The 20,531-nt window shown below is 50.6% G+C and overlaps 2 protein-coding genes across 4 annotated transcripts; one reads left to right on the forward strand and one right to left on the reverse strand.

Moving 5' to 3' along the window:
- Positions 1–6,892: 6,892 nt before the first annotated feature.
- SIGMAR1 (sigma non-opioid intracellular receptor 1) lies at positions 6,893–9,870 on the reverse strand. The gene is made up of 4 exons (XM_084778806.1): positions 9,604–9,870; positions 9,251–9,451; positions 9,049–9,141; positions 6,893–7,954 (listed from the first exon to the last, which is right to left on the reverse strand). Exons 1-4 carry the CDS (start codon positions 9,752–9,754, stop codon positions 7,728–7,730), a joined length of 672 nt encoding a protein of 223 aa, XP_084634932.1. The 5' UTR covers positions 9,755–9,870; the 3' UTR covers positions 6,893–7,727.
- A 6,668-nt stretch (positions 9,871–16,538) lies between these two features.
- Positions 16,539–20,151, forward strand: GALT (galactose-1-phosphate uridylyltransferase). Of its 3 annotated transcripts, none has more exons than XM_084793535.1 (11): positions 16,539–16,715; positions 17,028–17,197; positions 17,643–17,718; positions 17,882–17,930; positions 18,063–18,192; positions 18,325–18,381; positions 18,549–18,671; positions 18,918–19,050; positions 19,159–19,242; positions 19,562–19,716; positions 19,967–20,151. In XM_084793535.1, exons 1-11 carry the CDS (start codon positions 16,634–16,636, stop codon positions 20,051–20,053), a joined length of 1,146 nt encoding a protein of 381 aa, XP_084649661.1. In that variant the 5' UTR covers positions 16,539–16,633; the 3' UTR covers positions 20,054–20,151. The 3 variants fall into 3 exon arrangements, with proteins under 3 accessions (XP_084649661.1, XP_084649662.1, XP_084649663.1); XM_084793536.1 differs by having other exon boundaries at positions 16,691–16,798; XM_084793537.1 differs by lacking the exons at positions 16,539–16,715; positions 17,028–17,197; positions 18,063–18,192 and having other exon boundaries at positions 17,671–17,718.
- The last annotated feature ends 380 nt before the right edge of the window (positions 20,152–20,531 follow it).

A 20,531-nucleotide genomic window follows, 5' to 3' on the forward strand; every position in this document is an offset into this window, starting at 1 on the left:
TTCATGCCATAGCACTCATATTCAGGGCTGGTCTTCTATGTTCCCGTTAAACCTTTCTGAGCCAGGCACAGTGGCACATGCCTGTGATCCCAACACTCAGGGAGGCAGAGACAGGAGGGGCTCTATCAGATCAAGGCCAGCCTGGTCTACAAACCCAGTCCAGGACAGCCAGGGCTATTACACAGAGAAACCCTGTCTTGAAAAACAAAACAAAACAAAACAACCCCCTCCCAAACAAAACAAAACAAAACAAAACCAAAAAACAAGCCGGGCGGTGGTGGTGCACGCCTTTAATCCCAGCACTCGGGAGGCAGAGGCAGGAGGATCACTGTGAGTTCAAGGCCAGCCTGGTCTACAAAGTGAGTCCAGGACAGCCAAGGCTACACAGAGAAACCCTGTCTCGAAAAACCAAAAAACAAACAAACAAACAAACAAACAAAAACAAAAAGAAAGAAAAGAAAAGAAAAGAAAAAGAAAAAAGGAAACCCACCCTCATTAACATACTGAGGGGTGTGTTTCTGTGGTGATTCTTAGTTGCCTTGACTGCTGGATGGGTGCTGGAAACCCGCCATGGGTTCTCTGCAAGAACAGCAGAGTCATCTCTCCAGCCCTCACCTCTGCTTCTGCGCTGAGGGGCACAGTGTGACCAGCTGCCCCCCACTTCTCCCTCTATAACCTCTCTGCCGTAAGGGACCGTACCTGTTCTTGCTGGCAGGTAATCCCTTCCCCTGAGTTGCTTTTGTCAGGTGTTTGTCACAGTAATCAAGAAAATAACTAACAAAAACTTCACAGGGTGAGCTGGAGAGATGGCTCAGAGGCTAAGAGCACTGGCTGCTTTTCCAAAGGACCTGAGTTCAATTCCCAGCAGCCACATGGTGGCTCACAACCATCTATACATGAGATCTGTTGCCCTCTTCTGGCAGGCAGAATACTGTGTTTAAAAAAAAAAATCTTAGCTGGGTGTGGTGGGTGGCGCATGCCTTTAATCCCAGCACTTTGGAGGCAGAGGTTACACAGAGAAACCCTGTCTCAAATACCAAGAAAACAAAACAAAACAACAACAAAAACCATAACAAAAAGCTTAAAGCAAAACGAAAACAAAACAACAACAAACCCTCACAAGATAGCTGGAGAGGTGACTGGAAAGTTAAGAGCACTGGTTACTCCTCCAGAGGACCCAGGTTCCGTTCCCAGCACCCACGTGGAAGCGCGAGATGATCTGCAACTGCAGTTCCGGGGGGTCTGACGTCCTCCGCCCCTCCTGCGTGTCTACGTATGCGTACTGCATTCATGCCTGGTACCCTCAGGCCCCGACTTGGGACCGGGGTAAAGCACCTGGTGTGGGTGCTGAGAATAACTCATGCCCTCTTCAAGAGCAGGAAGCACTCTTCGCCACAAAGCCAGCTCTCTAGCCCGCGGGCTGGCTTCATCTCTTGAAGGAGGACGCGTCAAAAACTGCTCTCGGAGGGTGGGAAGCTGGGGAGGTAAAGTTAAAAGACAGAGCTGTTGCGAAAGCACAAGGACCCGAGTTCAGTCCCTGGCGTCCAAACCAAAAAACCAGGAGCCCTGGCACAAACCGGTAATCCCAGCCTGAGAGGCAGGGGGCGGGGTGGGGTGAGTGAGCACAGACAGGAGGATCCCTGGGTGTACACACACACACACACACACACACAAAGACACACACATATATACAGACACACGCACACACACACACACACACACACACACACACACACACACTGACACACACACAAAGACACACACATATATACAGACACACACACAGACACACACACGTACTTGGAACCTATCACAGAAAGGATGTTGCATGTTGCTGTGTGTTAAAGGAAAGACTTTCTAGGAGAAACTGAGGGAAGGGGAGCTGTGTGGCCATCTAAGTAGGAGCGTTGACACTAGCTCTCCCGAAGTGGAAAAGTGTTTGCCGGACTGAAAAGACAATCAGGGGCCATGGGGTGGCTGAGGGTGAGTCACAGGTCACTTGGGCCTTGGAGCTCATTCATGAAAAGAAAGGACCAAATGACAGAGAAAGCCAGTGAAAATATTTTAGAATGAGTGTCTGCTTCTGGTTTTTCTTTTAAGATTTTATTTTATGGTGGCCGGAGAGATGGCTCAGGGGTTAGGAGCACTGGCTGCTCTTCTAGAGTAGCATGGCAGCTCACAACTGTCTGTCACTCTAGTTCCAGTGGAGCTGACACCCTCACACAGACACAGACAGGCAGAACCCTAATACTAATAAAATAAAAATAAATTACATAAAAAGATGGCATATTTTTAAAAGATTTATTTTATGTATTTAAGGACTCTATCTGCATGTCCACCTGCAGGCCATAAGAGGGCATCAGATTCCGGTATAGACGGTTGTGAGCCACCCTGTGGTTGCTGGGAATTGAACTCAGGACCTCTGGAAGAACAGACAGGAGGCTGGCGAGATGGCTCAGAGGTTAAGAGCACTGGCTGCTCTTCTGAAGGTCCTGAGTTCAACTCCCAGCAACCACATGGTGGCTCACAGTCGTCTATAATGAGATCTGGTGCCCTCTTCTGGCCTGCAGGTGCTACATGCAGGCAGAACTATGTATACGTAATAATAAATAAATCTCTTGCAAAAAACAAAAAACAAAAAACAGACAGTGCTCTTAAGCTCTGAGCCATCTCTCCAGCCCCTGCCTCTGCTTTTTGTGAGGCACCTCCTCTAAAGAGGCAAGTATGGTCAATCAATGCTGCTGTCCTGAACCAGACTGGTGACAACGGAAGTGGTAGGGATGGTTGGAATCCAGATGGTTTTAGTGTTGTTTCAAGACGAGGTTTTTCTATATAGCCCAGAATTCACTATGGGGGCCAGGCAGCTCCTGAACCCACAGTTCTCCGATTTTGTAGGCTGGGATTACAGGTTTCTGCATAGTGTACAATAGGTGCCACTATTCCCACCAGGTCTGGATATGTTTTCAAGATAAGCCTGAGGATTTGTAGGTAGACTGGGAGCTATGAGACCATCCAGCATATGAAGGTTTCAAAGTGTAGTCCAAGGCAGTGAAGACTGCACCGTGGTGGGGTCGCCTAAGACTGGGAAATAAAGCAGTTTCCTTTGGGCATCTGGAGACACCTATTAAAAACAACCAGGTGGGGGCTGGAGAGATGGCTCAGTGGTTAAGAGCGCCGCCTGCTCTTCCAAAGGTCCTGAGTTCAATTCCCAGCAACCACATGGTGGCTCACAACCATCTATGATGTAACCTGATGCCCTCTTCTGGCCTGCAGGTGTACAAGCAGACAATACTGTATACATAATAATAAATAAATCTTTATTAAAAACAAACAAACAAACAAACAAAAACCCCAACCAGGTGAGATATTGAGTAAAGGGAGTAAGATGCCCAAAGCTGAAGCCCTGGGAAGAGACTGAGGTGGTTTGAACAGGAATGGCCCCCATGGATCCATGTGTCTGAATGCTTGGCCATAGGGAGTGGCACTATTAGGAGGCGTGGCCTTGTTGGTATGGGCGTGGTCTTGGAGTGGGTGTGGCCTTGTTGGAGGAAATGTGTCACTGTGGGGGTAGGCTTTGAGGTCTCCTATGCTCAGGCTCTGGCCAGTGTGGAACGCAGTTCCATTCCCACTGCCTTCAAACCAAGATGTAGAGCTCTCAGCTCCTCCAGCACCACGTCTGCCTGCACGCCTCCATGCTTCCTGCCATGATGATGGTGGACTAAACCTCTGAAACTAAGCCAGACCAAATGAAATGCTTTCCTTTGTAAGAACTGCCTCGGTCACGTCTCTTCACAGCAATGGAAACCCTACGACACACAGATAGAGGAGTCAAGATGTGTGGATGTAGCTCAGAGAGAGGAAAGATTGTACAAGCCAGAGAGGCCAAGGGCACAGGAGAGCACAGCCCACAGAATCCACTGAGGGCTCACAGAAACGGAAGTGACAAATCCTGGAGCCTGCGTGGTCTTCTACATCGGTCATGGTTATCAGCTTGGTGCTGTGGTGTACTCTTAACTGTGGAAGCAGGGGCTGTCTCTGACTCTGCTGCCTGCTCGCTTTCGGGACCCTTTTCCTCATCCGCCTGTAATATGAGGGTTTGTGCCTGGTCTTATTGTAACTTGTTATGCTGTATTTGGCTGATGTCCCTGGGAGGCCTGCTCTTTTCTGAAGGGAAACAGAGGAATGGATCTGGGGTAGAGGGGAAGTGAGGCAGGGACTGGGAGGAGAGGGGGGGGGAGGGGAAACTGTGGTCAGGATGTATTGTATGAGAGAATAAACAAACAAACAAAACATATGTAGCCGAGTGGTGGTGGCTCATTCTTTTAATCCTAGCACTTGAAAGGCAGAGGCGGGTGGATCTGAGTTTGAGGTCACCCTGGTCTACACCCCGGTCCAGGACAGCCAGGGCTACACAGTGAAGCCCTGTCTAAACACACACACACACACACACACACACACACACACACACACACACACACACCCCCCAAAAACAAAATAAGCAAACAAAAAGATATGTAGATGGGTGTGGTGGTGCACACCTTTTATTCCAGCACTTGTGAGGCAGAGGCATGTGGATCCTTGTGAGTGGGGGCCAACCTGGTCTACAAAGGGAGTCCAGGACAGCCAAGGCTACACAGAGAAACCTTGTCTCGAAAAACAAAACAAAACAAACAACAAGATATGTAGATGTTACCTATTTTGGGTGTATCCGTGCTGAAGCCAGAGGACACTGGGGGCCCTACTCTAATTCTTTTCGCCTTATTCCCTTGAGACCAGGTACCTCACTGAACCTGGAAGTAGGTTATGGACTGGCAAACCTCAGCAATACCCATGTGTACACCTTTCACATCACTGGGGTTATAGGCACATGGCCATGCCCAGCTTTTTACATGGGTACAGCTAGGATCTGAATGCAGGACCTCATGCTTTGTAGCATGCACTTTTACTGACTGAGCTATCCTTCAGCCCTGTAGACTGCATTTAAAGTTACAAGAAGAGGTGGCTGGAGAGATGGCTCAGAGGTTAAGAGCACTGTCCTGCTCTTCCAGAGATCCTGAGTTCAACTCCCAGCAACCACATGGTGGCCCACAACCATCTCTAACATGATCTGATGCCCTCTTCTGCTATGCAGAAGATAAGGAGCTGTGAATAAAGAAAGAAAATGCTGAGTGTGGCGGTGCCACAGACCTTTAATCCCAGCACTCAGGAAGGAAGAGGCAGGTGGATCTCTGTGAGTTCAAGGCCACCCGCTCAACAAAGCAAGTCCAGGACAGCTAAGACTACACAGTGAAAGCCTGTCTCAAAAAAAAAAAAAAAAAAAAAAAAGAAAAGAAAGAAAAAAGTATCAATAAAGAAAACAAAAATTATCCTTGAAGCCAAATTTTTTTAAAGAGATATTATCTACATCAAAACAAAGTTGAGGGCCATGGCACTAAGTGGTTGGATATGAACTTAGAGTGTCCAAGCTCTTAGATTTGAGCGTCAGGACCACCAACAAAAGTTAGGAACTATGAGACGGGGCTGGGGGCGGTGGCGCACGCCTTTAGTCCCAGTAGAGATTTCACCAGGGAAACGGAGGTGGATTTCTGTGAATTCAAGGCCAGCCTATGAGTAAGTTCCCAGACAGCCAGGGCTCTGTTACACAGAGAAACTCTGTATCAAAAAACAAAAAACAAAAACAAAAAACTATGAAATGACCAGTGGCTTTAGCAACAGAGATGGGGGTGGGGAGGAGAGTCCTTTATAAGATGGTGATGGGACATCCCTGATGTACGTGTTTCTAGACTAGAGGCGAAGTTTGTCACAGCCAACATGGTGGTAATGTGGGTTTGCGGGGAAGGCATCAAGGTAGCCAATTTGCCTGGGTTTTATATTTAGAGCTGCACACTTAAAATTGTTGATGCTAGCCAGGCACTGTGGCACATGCTTATAATCCCAGCACTTAGGAGGCAGAGGCAGGTGGATGGCTGTGACTTTGAGGCCAGCCTAGTCTACAAATCAAGCCCAGGACAGCCAAAGATACACAGAAAAACCCTGTCTTGAAAACAAAAATAAAAATTGCTGATGCTTCTTATTGTTTGGGATACAGTCTTATTCTGTAGTCCAGGCTGGTCTGTACCCACTGTGTACACCTGGCTGGCATGGAGTTTGCAGATCCTCTTGCCTCTGCCTCACAAATGCTGTGATTACAGGCACGAGCCACTCACTATGCCTGACTAGATTTTTGATGTTGTCGTCAAATACGTTTATGTATGTATGTATGTATGTATGTATGTATGTATGTATGTATTTGTGTATTTTAGAATGTTTAACTTCCAATATTAATTTATCAAGTCCAAGAAATAGGAATGGTCTGGACCTTATTCAACCTAAATAAGACCAGGCTAAAGGTGATGCAAATTTGGTGGCTAGGGGGGTAAAAAAAAGCCATGAACAGGGTCCTTGGGAGTGCGTGTGCTTTTGGCTCCATCTGCCTTGAGCTTGGTCCGTTTCTGCCCCAGGCAGGAGCTCCCCGAAAGTGCTGGGTCAAAGGCAAACCAGAGCACATGAACTCTTGCTCCAAGTGTGGCTGTACCCCATACTCTGGGAGCCCACAAGAAAATCAAGCTGTTTCAACCCCAAAGTGGGAGCACACTGCCACCCCATGGCCACTTAGGGTTAAACTCTCAGGACCCACCTGCCAGGGCTGAACTGAGAGGAGACAACACACAGGCCTCAGTTATCTCATATTCGAAAACTTACCTCAGACAGATGCCACCCAGTCAGCTGGAGACTCGGGAGCCTTCTAGGGTTGCGGCTAATACAGCGCTTGCCCAGCACGCGTAAGGCTCTGGCCTAAATTCTTAGGACGCGGCAGCCTTCCCTGCTGTTCAGACACACAAGGAAGTGGAACTGTTTAACAATGTTTTTATTAACAGTGATGGACAGGTAGACAGGGAATGCAACAGAAACGTCTGGAAAATTGATAGGGTGTGCACACATACTAAAGGCTTCTTTTGGAATGGGGGGGCCTCCTTGGACCCAGGTTTTACCTCTCTGAGCCCTGGGCTTAAGCCAGCTTTCCCATTTACCCCGGCTGCAGGGGTGTCCGAGATGGAGGACCGTCCTTCCCTTTAGCACTCTGAACATCCCTCCGCTCTCCCAGCTGTGCTGGTTGCTGGCTGGGGGGCATGGAGGACAAGCCGCAGGGGTGCTTGCATAGCAGGGGAGTGGAATGGAAGATAAGGCATATGGTGAGGAGAGGGGAGATAAAGGGAAGGGCAGCCTAGCTGCATGTGAAAGAGGGGGGGGGTCTCCCAAGGGCAGCTCCTCTTCTCCTTTACCCAAGATCACTACGGGACTGAGGTGACGTGTTAACATCTACCCCAGTCCTTAACCTCAGAGCCCTGAAAGCCAGCAGGAAGCTCTGAGTCAGTGAGTGAGTCAAGCTTGTGATACGGGTTCAAACATGACCACCCCCCACCCCGGAATATATGTGGGGAACTCTGGATGGACGTGAGTGCATGACCTTACAGTACACACAAGTCTTAGCATCTCTATGTGTCTCGTTTGCTCCCAAAGAGGTGTGTCTTGGATGTTGAAGTATGTATGTCCTTCCTCACACAACAGGGACTTAATTAGCTGTGTGGTATATGCTGCCGTCTGTGTACATGAGTTCCAGCAAAGTCGATGAACATGGTCCTGCCTGCTCCTGTCCATCCGCAGGTCTCCCCCTCAGACCTGGCTCGTCAGGGGTCTTGGCCGAAGAGGTAGGTGGTGAGCTCAAGCCGGAGGCCCCTGGCGTAGGAGCGAAGTGTATAAAAGAGGGTGAGGAAGTCCTGGGTGCTGAAGACCGTGTCAGCTAGTGCAAAGGCCAGGGTAGACGGGATGACACCTCTGCCGTACTCCACCATCCATGTGTTTGGTCCCCACTCGACAGCTGTTGCCTCTCCAGGGCCATGCACAACAGTCTCTCCTGGGAGGGGGGGTGGTGACAGACAGAAAACAGCCTCAGGAGCCTAGCTCTGCCACTGCCTTTTACACTGCACCTCCCTAGCCTATGGGCTATCACTGTAGAGGCGGGGAATGGAAAGAAAGTTTCAAGAAAGAAAAAAACTCTACCCCGATGGCCTGGCTGTCCAATCAGAGGGGAAAAGAGAGACTAAAAATGTCTAGTCCAAGATAGTCTATAGCATTTCCTGGTCCATGTCCTCTCTTGGGATACGACTATAGAAGGCCACCCCACCCCCATAGCTACAGGCTAATAAAATTAATAAAATGGAAGTCAGGGGCATCTGTATTCCCAAGCCTTACTCATATCTAGTGGAAATGTTGTGAACCGTGAGCTGGGCTAATTTGACAGGGGGGGCGTGGTTACTAGGCTCCCTAGGCTCCCTGATAAGTGTAGCTGTTCAGTCACAAAGCTTGATGCTTACAACTTTACACTGACTAGTCCAAAACTTCGCCCCCCTCCACCTTTCTTCTTTTAAACAACAAAGGCTCAGTAGTTAAGAGCACTCACTGGCTGCTCTCCCAGGGTCCTGGGTTCAATCCCAGCACCCACTTGATGGTTCGCAACAGTTTTGGTAATTTCAGTCTCAGGGATCAGTTGCCCTCTTTTGAAGGCTTGACCTGGTGCTCAGACATAAACGTAGGCAAAACACCCAGACGCATAAAAACAAATAAAAATTTGAAAACAACAAAAGTACAAAACAAACAAACACCAAAACCCCAAATTGCCTCACTAGTTTAAAAAGAAAGATGGGAAATGAATGTCTGTCTTAACGTTTGGGTATAAGTGTCTCCCAAACAACTGCTGGGATAACAGTTGGGTCAAACAGGCCGATTTAAAAAAAAAAAATCAGCCCTCTATGACCGGAAACTGCCATGTTCTGTTTCCTTTAACAGATGAAAGCAGCCGAGTTCCTCGGGTCTGCCCTAACTAAACACCTGTGGCTTACCAGGGAGGGAAGGAAGGAAACCATTGGGTAGGCTTCCTCATTACGCCCTTTCCACGTCTGTCTTAACGCCCCTCTCCGGCTCGAGGGCGGGCACAGCTTCCTCACTCACCTGGGTAGAAGACCTCACTTTTCGTGGTGCCCTCTCTCCACTGGTGGAAGGTGCCAGAGATGATGGTGTCGGAGATCTCAGCCCAGTATCTCCCTGAGCAACAACAAACCAGACATCGACCATCAGGGTATCTCTGTCGACACACAAGCTCAGGATGGGAGGGCACCCAGCCTCCCCAACCCGGCCCACCGCCAACACTGACCCGAGTGTCCACGGGAGCCCAGAGCGGTGCCGAAGAGCAGCACGTACTCAGACAGCGAGGCGTGCAGGAGGCACATGGCGCCCATCCAGCCGCCCGCGTTCACGAACACCCACTGCAGCTCCTCATCCGGCAGCACGTGGCCTGGGTGCAGCCTCCGCAGCTCCACGATCAGCCGAGAGAAGGCCAGCTCATGGTCCAGCCCTGATGCAAAAGGGGGGAAAAAGGAGGGGGGGAGGGAGAGGCGTGGGGTGAGGCCATCCCGAGGGTCCGGGTCCGGGGCTTGGAGGGGGTTAGACGCGCTTCTCGGAGAAGCGCAGCTGCGCTCCGTGCCGGGGCCCTCCCCCCCAGCTCACCCGCATACTGTCGAGCAAGCTGCGCTATCTCTTCTCTCTGGAAGACGAAGTTCTGCGTGCCCAGCCACAGCCAGACGGCCTGGGTCAGCACCGCGCCAACAGCCAGGAGCAAGGTGACCCATGCCCAGCGCCGGCCCACCGCCCACTGCATCCCAGCGGGCAGCCTGCAAACGCCAGCAGCGAGACTCAACAACCGGGGCCGCAGGTTGTGTACTCACAGCCTCCAAAAAGCCGCTGCCCACGGGCGCGCCCCCCCCTTCCCTCGACACCGTGGTACGGCTCGCCCGGACCAATCGCGACGCCCCGAATCACTTAGCACCGCCCTCTGGGTTGAACCATTTTCTAGCGAGGCGAGCATAGGGGTTGGGTGGCGCGGTCTGTAGCGGTGAGGGGGCGGGGCTCAAGTGTTCAGTCCTGGTGTTTCTCCGCCCCCTCCCCTCCCCCCCCCCCCCCCCCCCCCGGCCAAGCTCCAGGCTCATTTTTGCGGGGATGGGGTGGAGGTGGGCTAGCGGGGGAGGTGAACTGCGAGGAAGATCTAGAATGGACTGACCCGCCTGGGCCGGCGAACCCAGAAGTAGAGCTTTCTAGCTTTCGCTAGCACAGAAGCGAAGAGGAGGTAGTGCCAACTGGAGAGTTAGGGATAGGCCTTCCAGAAGCGGTGGCTGTCCCTGGAAGAGGAGGGTGTTTGGGAACCACTCCAAGAGTCAAAAGGGCAGAGGGGTGAGACAGCATATGTAAATATATGTATATATGTGTAATATTTTACACAGGCTCTTGCAATGTAGCCCTAGCTGGCCGGGTACTTGCTATGTAGACTAGGCTGGCCTCACCCGGATCCTCCTGTCTTTGCCTCCACCACGGTGTTGGCGTTAAAGGAGTGAACCGACATGCTTGTTTAACATAGGGTTTTCTCTAAGGCTACAGCTCATTCTAAGTTCTGGAGCACAAAAATGCGAAAGGCTTTTTAAACCAAATAGACTTATCCACTGGGGAGCTATGGGACTAGATTTTGACGCAGATGGTTCTGGGCTACATAGAAGAGGGGAGCAAAAATTGGAATAAGATTCAAGGAAGAGAGCACGTATGTCTTAGCATTTAACAGTATGTATTGACAGCCGGGCGGTGGTGGCCCACGCCTTTAATCCCAGCATTTGGGAGGCAGAGGCAGGCGGATCGCTGTGAGTTCGAGGTCATCCTGGTCTACAAAGCGAGTCCAGGACAGTCGAGGATACACAGAGAGACCCTGTCTCGAAAAACAAAACAAAACAAAAAAAAAGAGTATGTATTGACTGCTTTATCTCTAACATAAAATAAATAAATAAAAGTATCTGCTTCATAGGCCATACCTTCATTATTATTATTATCATTAAATGAATTAATATTTTAAAGTAATTAGTGCCCAGCACATATTAGGGCTATATGTGTTAGTTACAAAAAGACAACATAAGGCTTGGGAGTGGTGGCACACACTTGTTTTTCTAGAACTTGGGCAGGAAGGGCACGAGGATCTGTAGTTCAAGGTCATCCTTAGCTGTGGAGTCAGCATAGGTCACAGGAGGGAGGCCACGTCAAAACAGCAGCAGCAGCAGCAACAACAACAGCAACCAAGCCCACGAAGGAGCTAGAAGAATCTAGCCTTATGCATAGGAGTGGTGGGACGAAGGCTCAGTATAGTCAAATGTAGCCAAGGGATTCAAGGCTTTTTCAGTAGAAGTATGTGGCAGAGTCACTTCCTTTTGCTCTTGAAGGATCAGAGTACATCCCACAATTATCCTCTGTAATCAGATAGGGCCATGTACTGTGTGATTTTATTCTGGACAACGAAATGGAAGCGGAAACACTGTATGGTGTTTCTAGTTTCTGAAAACATGTGAAATCTTGGGGCTGGAGAGGCGCCTCAGTGGTTGAGAGCACTGGCTGCTCCTCTGGAGGACCTGGCTGGCTTCCTAGCAGGTACATAGTACCTCACAACCTTTGTATCTCGGTCCCAGTGCACCTGACTCCTCCTGGCCTCCATGGGAGCTGCACACACATGGCACACTGACATGTATGCAGGGTTCCTCTTTGTAGCCTTGGCTGTCCTGGAGCTCACTCTGTAGACCAGGCTGGCCGCGAACTCAGAGATCCGCCTGCCTCTGCCTCCCAAGTGCTGGGAGTAAATGTGTGCGCCACCACCGCCAGGCAGTAAAGTTTAAAAAAAAAAATGTGAAATTCTATGCCTTATTTTTTTTTTTCACCTTTGCCAGTTACAGACAAGATGTTTCCTGGGGAGACCCACCACCACTAGATAGGGAACGCATGACAGTCCAGAGTACGAATACCACCAAAATCCAATTTGGTGGACCAATGAGTTGTATTGGGGTCGCTTCCAGAATCAGAAATGACTCAAAGAGAACTGCATTACTGAAGCTCACTCCAACATGGTTGACAACTCACAAAAAAAGCTGGGAAGCTGGGACATACTGCAGAGGCTGCAGACAGTTCCACAGGCCGGAAGGGGGGGACCTTTCCACGTGGTTCAGTGGGTCTGAACCTCTTCCAGGCAGCTCGGCAGGTTTCTGCTTCTTCCAGGGAGCTGGTCTGGTCTCAAGAGCCTTCTTTGCAAAGGGAGTCGAGGACAGCCAAGGCTACACAGAGAAACCCTGTCTCCAAAAAATCAGAGTCCTCTTTGCAGCTCAGCTTCATTTTGTCTGAGGACTCTCAGTGTTTGCTGTTCACTCTGGCAGGGAGGGGCCTCGTGAATTTGGTCAGTTTCAGGGACTTGCTGATGCTGTTTGAAATGTTTACCTTCCTGCTCAAGGAGCTTCTTTATTTTATTTTATTTTATCCTTTTGGTTTTTTGAGACGGAGTTTCTCTGTGTTAGCCTTAGCTGTCCTGGACTCACTTTGTAGACCAGGCTGGCCTCGAACTCACAGCGATCCGCCTGCCTCTGCCTCCCGAGTGCTGGGATTAAAGGCGTGCACCACCACCACTGCCTGGCTTCAAGGAGCTCCTTATAGGATGGGATGTTTCCATCCTAGGAGGAAACAGTTACACAACACCTATTGTGTGGCTAGTCTTTTTTTGTTGTCGTTGTTTATTTATTTATATATGTGAATGTTTTATTTGCATGCATGACATAAGAGGCATCAGACAGAAGAGGGCATCGGATCCCATTAGAGACGGTTGTGAGCCACTATGTGGTTGCTGGGATTTGAACTCAGGACCTCTGGAAGAGCAGCCAGTGCTTTTAGCCACTGAACAATCTCCCCACCCTGCGATGGCTGTTCTTGCTTGTCAATTTAACCACATCTGGAATTTAAAAATTCCAGGAGTGGGCACACCTGTGAGGGATTTTTTTCCCCCTTAGTTAAGTCATTTGCAGTTGGAAGGCCTACTTCTAATCCAGATCTTTGAGGTGGGAAGATACACTGTTAATCTGGACCACACCTTCTGCTGTCAGCCTCTCCGTCTTGATGGCAAGTCCATCCCCCTCACCGGCCTTAGAGCCTACTTCCTTGGGATTTCAGTGTGTACTGAAGACCAGCTGAGACATCCAGCCTCGTGGACTGAACAGTGGGTGTTTGTGAGATTCTTGAACCCTCTCTGGTGCACAGCCATTGTTGGACTAGCATGCGTGCGGCCTCTAAGCCATTCTAATAAATCATTTTCTGTTGCCCTTTTGTTTGCTCATGTTGCAATATATTGTACAGCAGAAAGTAAAGGCTGGAGAGATGGACTATGGCATCCTTGTTTTGTTTTGCGAAATCTAGGGGAGAGGGACAGGTTGAGGAGACATGTTTTGAACAGTCTCTAGCATGTTTGTCATTTCTTTTTCTTTTTCTTTTCTTTCTCCCCCCCCCAGCCCACCCCCCCGAGACAGGGTTTCTCTGTGTAGCCTTGGCTGTCCTGAACTCACTTTGTAGACCAGGCTGGCCTCGAACTCACAGCGATCCGCCTGCCTCTGCCTCCCAAATGCTGGGATTAAAGGAGTGCGCCACCACGCCCGGCTTTCTTTGTCATTCTTAAATTGGTCCTTTTCTAAGACCACTTGCACCCTCTAGTTAATTCCCTTTTCATATTTCACCACCGAGTTTCTCATAAATAAATACATCCCATTTTTCTCAGACGCAACTACTAGCTGCACTTTAGATAGAAATATGTCTCTTGTCTACATGAGTTAGAGTAAGTAATCTTAGTTGCTGTAACAGCCCAACCTCCATGCAAGCAATACCAGAGCAGGGCCTAGCAGGCTTCTGCCTTCATTCCGTGCAGAAACATTTTCTGAGACAATCAGGCCTACAGCTTCCCTCTTTGGTCTTTCACAAATCCCTTCCAGCATGGTCCATTAAATAAAATTGAAATCCTGCCAGGCGTGGGTGGCTCATTCTTTTATTCCCAGCACTCTGAAGGCAAAGGCAAAGGCAGGTGGATCTCTGAGTTCGAGGCCAGCCTGGTCTACAGAGTGAGTTCCAGGACAGTCAAGGGCTACACAGAAAAACCCTGTCTTGGAAAAAAAAAATCCTATGAGGCCAGGCATGGTGGCTCACTCCTTTAATCCCAGCACTTGGGAGGCAGAGGCAGGCGGATCTCTGTAAATTCAAGGCCAGTTTGATCTACAAAGCGAGTCCAGGGCAGCCAAGGCTACACAGAGAAACCCTGTCTCAAACAAAACAATGCAAAACACCAAATCCTATGGCTTTGAGTGACTTGAGGAGGGGATGAATAGGATGAGAATGACAGCCATCTTCTCCAAGTGTCACAGCAGAGATCCTATATGGCACCTAGGAGGGAGAGGACCTATCTAGACCATTCTCCTGCTCCCCCATCCCCCCTGCCCCTGCCCACAAAAAGGATCTGGAAAGACACACACAGAGAAGGAAGTAGGAAGATGCCCCGGCCCTGCAGGGCATCAGGAAGTTAGCTGGATCTAGAAGAGTGACATGGGAGCATCAATGTTCCTGAGTAAAAGCAGCGCCACAGCCTAGCCACTGAAGGAGTAGAGAGCATGTCCCCTTTTCCTGCCCTCGTCCTGGTAAAACTCACAGTTCAGTCCCTGCTCTCTGCCCTCTAACTACTGGCCTGTTCAGATTCCAGACTGACGATTCTAGGGCAGATATCAATGACCAATGACCCAGTTTTTGCAGCTCAGCTGCCACTATGCCCGGCTCGGCCTAGCCTGCATTCCTATAATGCTAGTAGTCAGGGGGTGGAAGCGGGAAAATGACAAATTCAAAGTCATGCTTTTACGTAGAGAGTTCAAGGCCAGTCTAGGAGACATAAGACCATGTCTCAGAAAAGAAGGAAGACAATAACAAAGCAAAAAAAAAAAAAAAAAAAAAAAACAACAACAAAAAACAAAACAAAAAACAAACAAAAAAACCAAACCAAAACAAAACAAAAAAACCCCAAAGCCCCAAAACCAAATCCAAAAACTTCCTCTAAACAAAATCAAACTTTCTTAAGAGAACATTTGTTGTTCTTTCAGAGGATCTGGGTTCGATTCTCAGAACCCACATGGTGGCTCACAGCCAACTGTAAGTCCAGTTCCAGGTTGCACAGACATAAATGCTAGAAGAATTCTCACATACATAAAAAAAAAAAAAAACAAATAAATCATAAAAAGAGAGAATGCATACGATGTTTTCCAGACAGAGGCTGAGGCATCTCCACAGTCTGGGGAGCCCCACATTTTCATGTTTATTTATTTTTCCCTTTTGTTTGAGAGACAGGGTCTCTCTTAAGTAGTTTTGGCACCTGTCCCTGCCCTTCCAAACACCAGTGTGTATCACCCTGCCTGGCCTTTGCTTGTTTTTGAGACTGGCTTCATCCTATTGGTCAGGATGGTCTAGAACAGGCGGGCTCCGATGATCCACTTTGGCTTCTAGAGTAGCTGCGACAATGGGCGAACACACCACTGCGTCTGGCTTCTGTCTGTCTGTCTGTCGTCTTCTTTTTGTTTACTTTATTATTTATAGATTGGGTCTTGCTATGTAGAACTGTGCAGGCTGGTCTTGAACTTGCAAGCTCATGTCTCTGTCTCTAGAGTGCTGGGCTCACAGGTGAACCCTGCCACACTCCGTTTCTCAGCTCTTCTTTCCGAAGCCCGTTTCTGCTGACGAGGATGGAGGTGTCTTTCTAGTAAGCTACTCACACCTCCAGGCCGGCCTGAAGGGGCAGGCTTCAGGCTTCATCTATAGTGATCAAGCCCCCCTCCAGCCTCCAACTTTTCTTTTGTTTCGAGACAGGGTTTCTCTGTGTAGTCTTGGCTGTCCTGGGCTTGCTCTGTAGACCAGGCTGGCTTCGAACTCACAGGGATCCACCTGCCTCTGCCTCTGCTGGGATTGAAGGCATTTGCCACCACGCTCCAACCCGTGCCCCACCTTGCTTCTTTGCTACAGTTGCTCCACTGGTGACCCGGGGCATTGTGAGTTCAGGATGTTGCTGTTCTTTGCCCAGGGGACTATTGGCAGATAAAGGTTGCTGTCAGGAGGCGTGTCCTTCAGCGGCGTAGCTGATAATGTCACCCAAGTTCCAATAACTATTTTCCCTTATGCTCACGCAAGCACTCGCAGCAAATCTCAGTGGGTCACAAAAAGACAAAAATGAAAATAAGGGAGCTCACTGGGAAGAAAGGTGTCAAAGCGTGAGAAGAAAAGAGTAGCAGGGGAGGGTGACTATGACCAAAAGTCATTACATTACGCCTATGAAAATTACCCCCCCCCCCCCGCCCAGTAAATATTTGCTGAATCCGTGGCCAGACGAACGTGCACAGCAACTATTTATCACAGACGCACTTCAGAGAAGCGGCCCCTAATCCGGTGTGAAGTGGGTTATCAAGACCACCCGGCGAGAGGCGTGGCTGTCCTGAGCCCCGCCCTCAAGTGGCAGGCTGGCCAGTCACGTGTTGGCGGCTAGCCAATCATCCAGAGAGAGTCAAGGGGGACGGGGTGGGGAGAGAAAGGGGGAGAGGAAAAAAAAAAAAAAAGGAATGTTGAGCTTAGGCCCGCGGGCGTTCCCGACTGACCTCAAGTCAATTCAGGTGGCCTTATGTCGCGCAGCGGAGCCGACGCGGAGCAGCGCCAGGAAGCGTCAGAGGCGGACACCATGGCAGGGACCTTCCGGGCTAGCGGTAAATTGCTGGGCAGCCTGGACCCGCTGCGGCGGGGAGTCGAGCCTCCTCTCTCCCTTGGAAATTCTTGTCCCAGCGTCAGGGTCCGCACTCCAATCCCAGGAAGGGTGGCGGGCCCGAGGGAAGGAAGGAAAGGCTTGCAGGCTTGTGTGGCACGGCAGAGGTTTAACCCTTTAACTCTCCTGCGCCAGCCTGCGCCGACTGGGCGCCCCTGAGCTTGGGACTGCTAAGGGCATTCCGGCTGTTCGGGGGTGGGAAGCCATAGGGACTGGGAGCTTTTGCTGACTGATCCTGAGCGACTGATCTCCCCAGAACACCAGCATGTTCGCTACAACCCGCTTCAGGACGAGTGGGTGTTAGTGTCAGCCCATCGCATGAAGCGGCCCTGGCAAGGACAAATGGAGCCCCAGCTGCTGAAGACGGTGCCCCGCCACGACCCACTCAACCCTCTGTGTCCCGGGGCCACGAGAGCCAACGGGGAGGTGAGCCCGAATACACAGCCACCTCGTGAACTACGAGGAAATAAGCTCTTCCTTGTTGCTGTCCTCCGCCCACAAGAGGGAGCAGTGGGCCTCCTCCTTTTGGGTCATATCCCATCAAGAAATTTTTATTTATTTATTTTTTTGGTGGTGGGTTTTTTTTTGTGTTGTTGTTTTGTTTTGTTTGTTTTTTGTTTTGCTTTTTTTTTTGAGACATGGTTTCTCTGTGTATCCTTGGCTGTCCTGGACTCGCTTTGTAGACCAGGCTGGCCTCGAATTCACAGCGATCCGCCTGCCTCTGCCTCCCTAGTGCTGGGATTAAAGATGTGCGCCACCATCACCCTTCTGATCTTTAGAGTGTGGCCCTTCCTCGCCCTCCCCCTTGCAGCCTGTGTAGCCCTTGGAATCCCACCAGGTGGTAGTATTTCTAGCCTATTCCTGTCAGTAGGTGAATCCTCACTATAATGGCACCTTCGTGTTTGACAATGACTTCCCGGCTCTGCAGCCCGATGCTCCGGATCCTGGTACGCTCAGACTAATCGCTGTTGTGGGGGTGGGGTGGGGGGCGGGGAGAGACTGGATGTGTCGGGGGAACTTGTGCTGCAAACGGTAATGGCTTTCTTTCTTTCTTTCTTTCTTTCTTTCTTTCTTTCTTTCTTTCTTTCTTTCTTTCTTTCTATATCTCAGGGTCCAGTGACCATCCTCTCTTTCAAGCAGAGGCCGCCAGAGGAGTTTGGTAACTATGGGTTCCCCACAACCTCCAGCCCAGGGTTGAAGACCAAGACCTGGGCTTGGGCCCTGCCCCTAGCGCTCCCCACCCCCCACCAATCCCTGTCCCTCTGTCATCTCCTTTTCCCTCACCACCTAGTAAGGTCATGTGTTTCCACCCCTGGTCGGATGTGACCCTGCCACTCATGTCAGTCCCCGAGATCCGAGCTGTCATCGATGCATGGGCCGCGGTCACAGAGGAGCTGGGTGCCCAGTACCCTTGGGTGCAGGTCTGTGAGGGGGGGGGTGACGGAAGTTTGGTTTTTGGGGAGTTAGCATCACTGCTTCCACAGGAGATTGACAGGAAGGGGTTGACCTGGTGTCTCTTTGCCGACTAAGTCTCTCTTCTCCTTACCCAACAGATCTTTGAAAACAAAGGAGCCATGATGGGCTGTTCCAACCCCCACCCCCACTGCCAGGTAAGTGTGTCGCGGGACTGTAACGGCTTTCTTGGCTGAGTCCGTGCCTGGCATTGTGGATAGGAGAACTAGATTAAGGGACGGGGCAGAAGAGATACACTGGTAGTGAGGGGGCCTTAGAGACAATGGGCTTCCCTGCTCTTCTTTGTTTTTTTGCCCCTTGACAGGTTTGGGCCAGCAGCTTCCTGCCAGATATTGCCCAGCGCGAAGAGCGAACCCAGCAGAGCTATCACAGCCAGCATGGAGAGCCTTTACTATTGGAATATGGCCGCCAAGAGCTCCTCAGGAAGGTGGGAGGGAGCTGGGGGCCTTGGGGACACAAGGCGTCTCTGACCCTTTTTGCCATCCCAGAGAGACGTGTGTGAAAGGCCAGGGCATTGGCCGTCTTCTGAAGGACCTTGGACTAGGGTGGTGGTAGAAGTGGACAGGCTCAGTCTGATAGCTCTCTTCTGCTTTCCTGATACTTGTCCCCTCCCCTGCTCCCCCTCCCCTCCCCCTCCCCTCACTCACACCTCGTTTCCATTCTGTGTGTCCAGGAACGGTTGGTCCTAACCAGCGAGCACTGGATAGTCCTGGTACCCTTCTGGGCAGTGTGGCCTTTCCAGACACTGTTGTTGCCCCGGCGGCATGTGCGGCGGCTACCTGAGCTGACCCCTGCCGAACGTGATGGTGAGCCTCCCGGGTAGGACCCTGGGACTGGCTGCTGAATAGAACGGTCAGGGTGGGTGGAGCCAGCATCCATCCCCCCAGGCTGAAAATCGGGGCCCCTGGTTACAGATCTAGCCACCATCATGAAGAAGCTCTTGACCAAGTATGACAACCTATTTGAGACATCCTTCCCATACTCCATGGGCTGGCACGGTAAGGCTTTTGGTGTTGGGGTGACCCCGGTACTATTTCTGGGCTGCTGGGTTCTCGCTCAGGGAGCTACAATTCCTGCCAGGCCTTAAAACATTTGGTGGCCTTAAAACAAGTGACCAGAGCAGATGGTGCTGGGATTGGGGCGGGGGTGGGGGTTGGCAGGGGGGGGGCGGAGCAATTTGACCCCCTAATGCTTGAACTCCCTGGTGGAAGATGCTGGGAGATGTAGTATTCAAGCACCTAGCCTGGTTTAGGGGAGGAGCTAGGCTGAAGCCTTGACCAAGGGTCTTCCTGATCGCGTCTGTCTTCTTCCTGTCAGGGGCTCCCACAGGGTTAAAGGCCGGAGCCGACTGTGACCACTGGCAGCTGCATGCCCATTACTACCCTCCACTCCTGCGCTCCGCCACGGTTCGGAAATTCATGGTTGGCTATGAAATGCTTGCGCAGGCTCAGCGGGACCTCACGCCCGAACAGGTCAGGGCTCGGAGCATCCCGGCTGTTCTTACCTCCTCCCCTCCCCTCACTTCCTCAAGGGATCTCCATAGTCGGGACCCTGAGGAGCCTCATAAACATGTAGGCGTTGCCGCTCAACTCCGCCCCCTGGCTGATCCAGCTGCCCTTGTCACCCGTCTTCCAGTCCCACCTCAGTACTTCCTGGGCCCAGAACTCCATACCAATCTGGGTGACTCTCAACTCTCCCTGATTGCTCTGCATCCCCGTCTAGGCTGCAGAGAGACTGAGGGCACTTCCTGAGGTACATTATTGCCTGGCACACAAAGACGAGGAGACAGCAGCCGTCGCCCGACCGTAGTGACGGCAGGACCTTGAATCTTTTGGCCTGACAGAACTGGGATATGGAATTTGGGCAGATGTGACATCAATAAAACTGCATCTCATATTTTAACCGTATTTTCTGACACCAGAGGAGTGTGAACTGTTACATTCTGGGCTTTGGGTGATGGCTAAGTGTGACTCCAAACACTCTTGCCTACAGCTTTTCAAAAACTTGATGCAAGCATCCCCTCGCCAGCCAGACACGATGGTGCAATGCCTATAATGCCACATTGAAGGCTGAAGTAGGATTGTGAATTTGAGGCCAGTATGGCTTACTTAGCAAGACTTAGTAGTCTCTGAAACCAAAGCAAGCTGGGCCTCAGGGTACGAGTCTGTAATCCTGGCCACCCAAGAGGTTGAGAACAGGAGGGTTGCAAATTCAAGGCTAGCCTGGGTAACTTAGTGAGACTGTCTTAAAAATAAAAGGTACAGGGCTGGTACAGGGCTGGAGAGAT

Source organism: Acomys minous (genome assembly GCF_964271855.1).
Source record: "Acomys minous genome assembly, chromosome: 1".
NCBI classification, from domain to species: domain Eukaryota; kingdom Metazoa; phylum Chordata; class Mammalia; order Rodentia; family Muridae; genus Acomys; species Acomys minous.

What these genes read in the sequence shown, in the direction of transcription:
- SIGMAR1 (XM_084778806.1), bottom strand. Translation starts at nt 9,754, where the DNA reads ATGCAGTGGGCGGTGGGCCGGCGCTGGGCATGGGTCACCTTGCTCCTG. An exon ending in GCTTGCTCGACAGTATGCGG is followed by an intron (nt 9,452 to 9,603) that starts GTGAGCTGGGGG and finishes CTTTTGCATCAG; the next exon opens with GGCTGGACCATGAGCTGGCC. An exon ending in AAGTGAGGTCTTCTACCCAG is followed by an intron (nt 7,955 to 9,048) that starts GTGAGTGAGGAA and finishes CCCCCCTCCCAG; the next exon opens with GAGAGACTGTTGTGCATGGC.
- GALT (XM_084793535.1), top strand. Translation starts at nt 16,634, where the DNA reads ATGTCGCGCAGCGGAGCCGACGCGGAGCAGCGCCAGGAAGCGTCAGAG. An exon ending in CCACGAGAGCCAACGGGGAG is followed by an intron (nt 17,198 to 17,642) that starts GTGAGCCCGAAT and finishes TCCTGTCAGTAG; the next exon opens with GTGAATCCTCACTATAATGG. An exon ending in ATACTCCATGGGCTGGCACG is followed by an intron (nt 19,243 to 19,561) that starts GTAAGGCTTTTG and finishes TCTTCCTGTCAG; the next exon opens with GGGCTCCCACAGGGTTAAAG.